Below are 3421 nucleotides of genomic sequence, written 5' to 3' on the forward strand. Positions count from 1 at the left end.
TGTCTTGCTATATTAACTATTTGAACAAATTTCAATACATTAAAACATGGAAGTAGTTTACACAATGAGAGTTTAGTGAATAAATTTTGGTGCACTTATGATGAGCTTAACTTAATTATATTATATGAAGAATGAGTTGAGTTTGTGAAGTGTGAGGAAGTGAACAGAGTTGAGGTTTAGCAGCCCATGATTTTTCTGTGATAAAGGGAAGGCAAGCATGTCTTACACCAATTAAGTGCCTCAGTGTTCTCCTCTTCATAGCAATCATACAAGATTAGGGGCAAAATATGATTAAGGCTCCAGAAAGTAATGAATTAAATAAGGGTATTGTTTCCTTTTTGAAGAGCCAGGGGCCACCTTTGTAATTACATTAAAAGTAGTAACATTTTTACTTTGCTTTGAAATTTCAAATCTCTTTCTCTCACTCTGAATCACAAGGCATCATGGCAGCCAAAGCAAAAGAAAGGGGTTGTGTTACAATAAAGAATGGGAGAAAAGGAAAGAAGCACGTTGCCAACCCCATCTTAGTACACTCACACACTTCACCAAAACCCTCTTCTTCTTCTTCTTCTTCACTCTCAACTCAAATGAAAATACTTTGCTCCCTTCCTCCAACTCTCTCATACTTTCAGTTTTCTTTGTTCATGCAAGATCCAAAGAACGATTCAAACTCAAGGTATGTTATGTTCCTCTCCAAACACTTGAACACACTCACACACCCATGTTGAGAATTTAATAATCTTATGTACTTTGCTTTCTGTCATCATATATATGCTTACTCTATTCTATTTTTCTTACTGATAAATGTTTCTAACAAAATGTGTGATCATCTATAGTTTAGGAGATAATTTCGATTTTTGCCTTTTTGTTGGTTAGTTGTAGAGAAGATGCTCACATTATTCCTTCTAAGGCCTTAAACTAAGCTTAACTCTTGTCCTGGACTAGTCAAAGATTTGGTCATCAAGTTAGATAGGTTCAACCTTGTGTAACCTCCTCAATTTTTTTTTTCTTTTTTTTTAAAAACTTTCATATTAGAGATTAGATATTACTATGCAACTTATCGAAAATTTAAGTCTTAGTGATTTTAAAAATTTGATCAACTCCAAAACAGCATCATTCATGCCTAGATAGGAAAGTCAATTCTCTGGCTGACCTCCTTTTTAGCTTTTTAAATAGTGAGCCTAAATTTGGAAATTCTCCAGTTTAGATTAACTCTGTTGCAAGGCTTAAAAATGACCCTCCAAATGGTTTCTTAAGGTTGTGAAAGAGTTAAAAAAATTCAATTTATGCTCCACTTGTACAATTACTTCAGCATGCTATTTTGGAAAAATGAATGTAGTGAAGGGTGTTATGAACCAAGAAGCTGCTGCATCATCTGAAGAACTCACACATAATATGCACTTTTTTGAAGTTGCAGGAAGCCCTGGTATCAAAGAGCAATGGAGGTGACTAGCCTATGGAAAAGTATGTCGAAATCCACAGAAATTCCGGCAGGCAATTCCAGCATATGGAAGACAGCATCATCAATGCCAAAATCCCCTCAAGTTCCTACACCAAGTCCTAACAAGAACAAGCTAAGAAAATGTGCCTCCCTAAAGGTTGCAACATCCTTCACAAGGGTTTGTCTTTGTGCACCTATGTATTCATATAATGAGATTTTGAGAGCTGAGGTGCCACCTAGAAGAAGCAATAGTTACCCAAGATCGAAGCCATTGCAAAGTGCACATGAAAGAAGTCCTAGTGCTAGACTTAGCACAGAGGGAAGGAGAGTATTCCGGGGCAAATCATTAACTGATGATGTTCTAATGAGAAGGTTTGTGATTGAGGAAGAGGCAATGATGCAAATTAGAAGAAGAAATCAAATGGAAGTTATTAGGAAGAGGAGTATGATTAGGAGAAAGAAGCTTGGGCCTAGTCCTCTTAGTAGAATGGTAATGGCAAATCATAATCATATTGGACAATTTAATTGATTGCTCCAATTCCTGTAGTGTCAAGTCAACTCCAATCGCTGAATTTTGTTTTGTTTTTTTTTGCCACTGAACTTTTTCACCTGGTGTCACAAGTTTCTATAGTTCCACCACTACTGGGGTTATCTTCTGATTGCAACATTTAATTTTACATCACCACCCAATTTTAAGTATAGCTACCTCAGAATCACAAATTTAATTTCCTTTACATGTTCATTCATAGATTTATGTTGGAAAAATTCTCTTCTCAGTCAAAGTGTGTGTGTGTGTTTGTACTAGTTCATTTTAACTAACATTCAATCAAAAGCTTTGCAAGAGAACTTTTTGAGAGAAAACCAAACCAAACCATACCAAACGTATATCCCATGTTAACTTCTGAAATCAACAAACTCAGCCAACTAACTACTATGTGTAGACTTCTTAATTTGCTTATAAGACACTCTAAAAACACAATTCTTTAATAAAACTTGAAGAGCAAGGATAGTGGTTATCTAATTTGTATCTGAAAAGCCAAGTTAGGTTGTTTTACACTAAATTTAGAATCGTTATTTTGGAAGATTAAGAAGGTGAAGAGTGTTGTTAGTTGGTAACTTACTTGGAAATATTTATGGAATTTATGAGATATTATGAATTGATCACCAACCGAATCTTATTATCTTATTAATGTTATCGTTAGTGAAATTAAGTGAACCTAAATACTTATGAATACGGAATTTGGGTTGGTATTGATGGAAAATATTATGTAAAATATAATGGTCCTAGCACTTCCAAAAGATCATTTTGTCCTTAGCATCCTTTTAAATTTATTAATTAATATAAAAAAACACCTGGAAGAATAATAGGACATGGGATGTAATAAAGTAACAAATTAATTGAATGAATTTGCATTTCTTCAACTCTATAGTTGTATTCAAGTTAAACATTTAATTTTATCTTCATATAATAGTTTATTAAAGTATCTTGATCATTGATGTTTTTTATACATTTGTTATTTGGTTTTAATTTATATGTACAACACATGATTAAATTAATACAAGAACTGAACTAAAAGTGTGAGAAAAATGAAATAAAGATTGTGAATAGACACTTATGCTTCAACTGAAGATTAAATAGAAACAGCATATGATGATGATGATGTGATAGAAGAAAAATATTGGTTACCTACCAAGACATGCTTTATAAATTATTACAAGATAAGCACTAGTTTCTTCTCTGTCCGAGGAAATAATAAACACAACCATGTTTGAATTAAGGCAACCATAATTAATAGCCAAATTTAAAAGTTGTTGCTTGTCTTTATGATTAAATATGTAATTGAACAGTGGTGGTTGAATGTTAATGTTTTATATTCCAACAATGGTTGAAGTCACATAATGTTTTGCAGTTGTCTGAGACGAGAACACAAGTGTGTGGCTACATGCACATTATCTCTACGCACCTTCTAACAGTACCTC

General features: G+C 33.4%; 1 protein-coding gene across 2 annotated transcripts; it reads left to right on the forward strand.

The window, feature by feature from the left end:
- Positions 1 to 405: 405 nt before the first annotated feature.
- On the forward strand, positions 406 to 2183 carry LOC137808789 (Serine/Threonine-kinase). Of its 2 annotated transcripts, none has more exons than XM_068610067.2 (2): positions 406 to 676; positions 1412 to 2183. In XM_068610067.2, the coding sequence occupies exons 1-2, from the start codon at positions 444 to 446 to the stop codon at positions 1968 to 1970; spliced, it is 792 nt and encodes a 263-aa protein (XP_068466168.1). In that variant the 5' UTR covers positions 406 to 443; the 3' UTR covers positions 1971 to 2183. The 2 variants fall into 2 exon arrangements, with proteins under 2 accessions (XP_068466168.1, XP_068466169.1); XM_068610068.2 differs by having other exon boundaries at positions 1418 to 2183.
- Positions 2184 to 3421: the final 1238 nt, after the last annotated feature.

This window comes from Phaseolus vulgaris, chromosome 3 (assembly GCF_051622355.1).
Source record: "Phaseolus vulgaris cultivar YP4 chromosome 3, ASM5162235v1, whole genome shotgun sequence".
NCBI classification, from domain to species: domain Eukaryota; kingdom Viridiplantae; phylum Streptophyta; class Magnoliopsida; order Fabales; family Fabaceae; genus Phaseolus; species Phaseolus vulgaris.

What these genes read in the sequence shown, in the direction of transcription:
- LOC137808789 (XM_068610067.2), top strand. Translation starts at nt 444, where the DNA reads ATGGCAGCCAAAGCAAAAGAAAGGGGTTGTGTTACAATAAAGAATGGG. An exon ending in AAGAACGATTCAAACTCAAG is followed by an intron (nt 677 to 1,411) that starts GTATGTTATGTT and finishes ACTTTTTTGAAG; the next exon opens with TTGCAGGAAGCCCTGGTATC.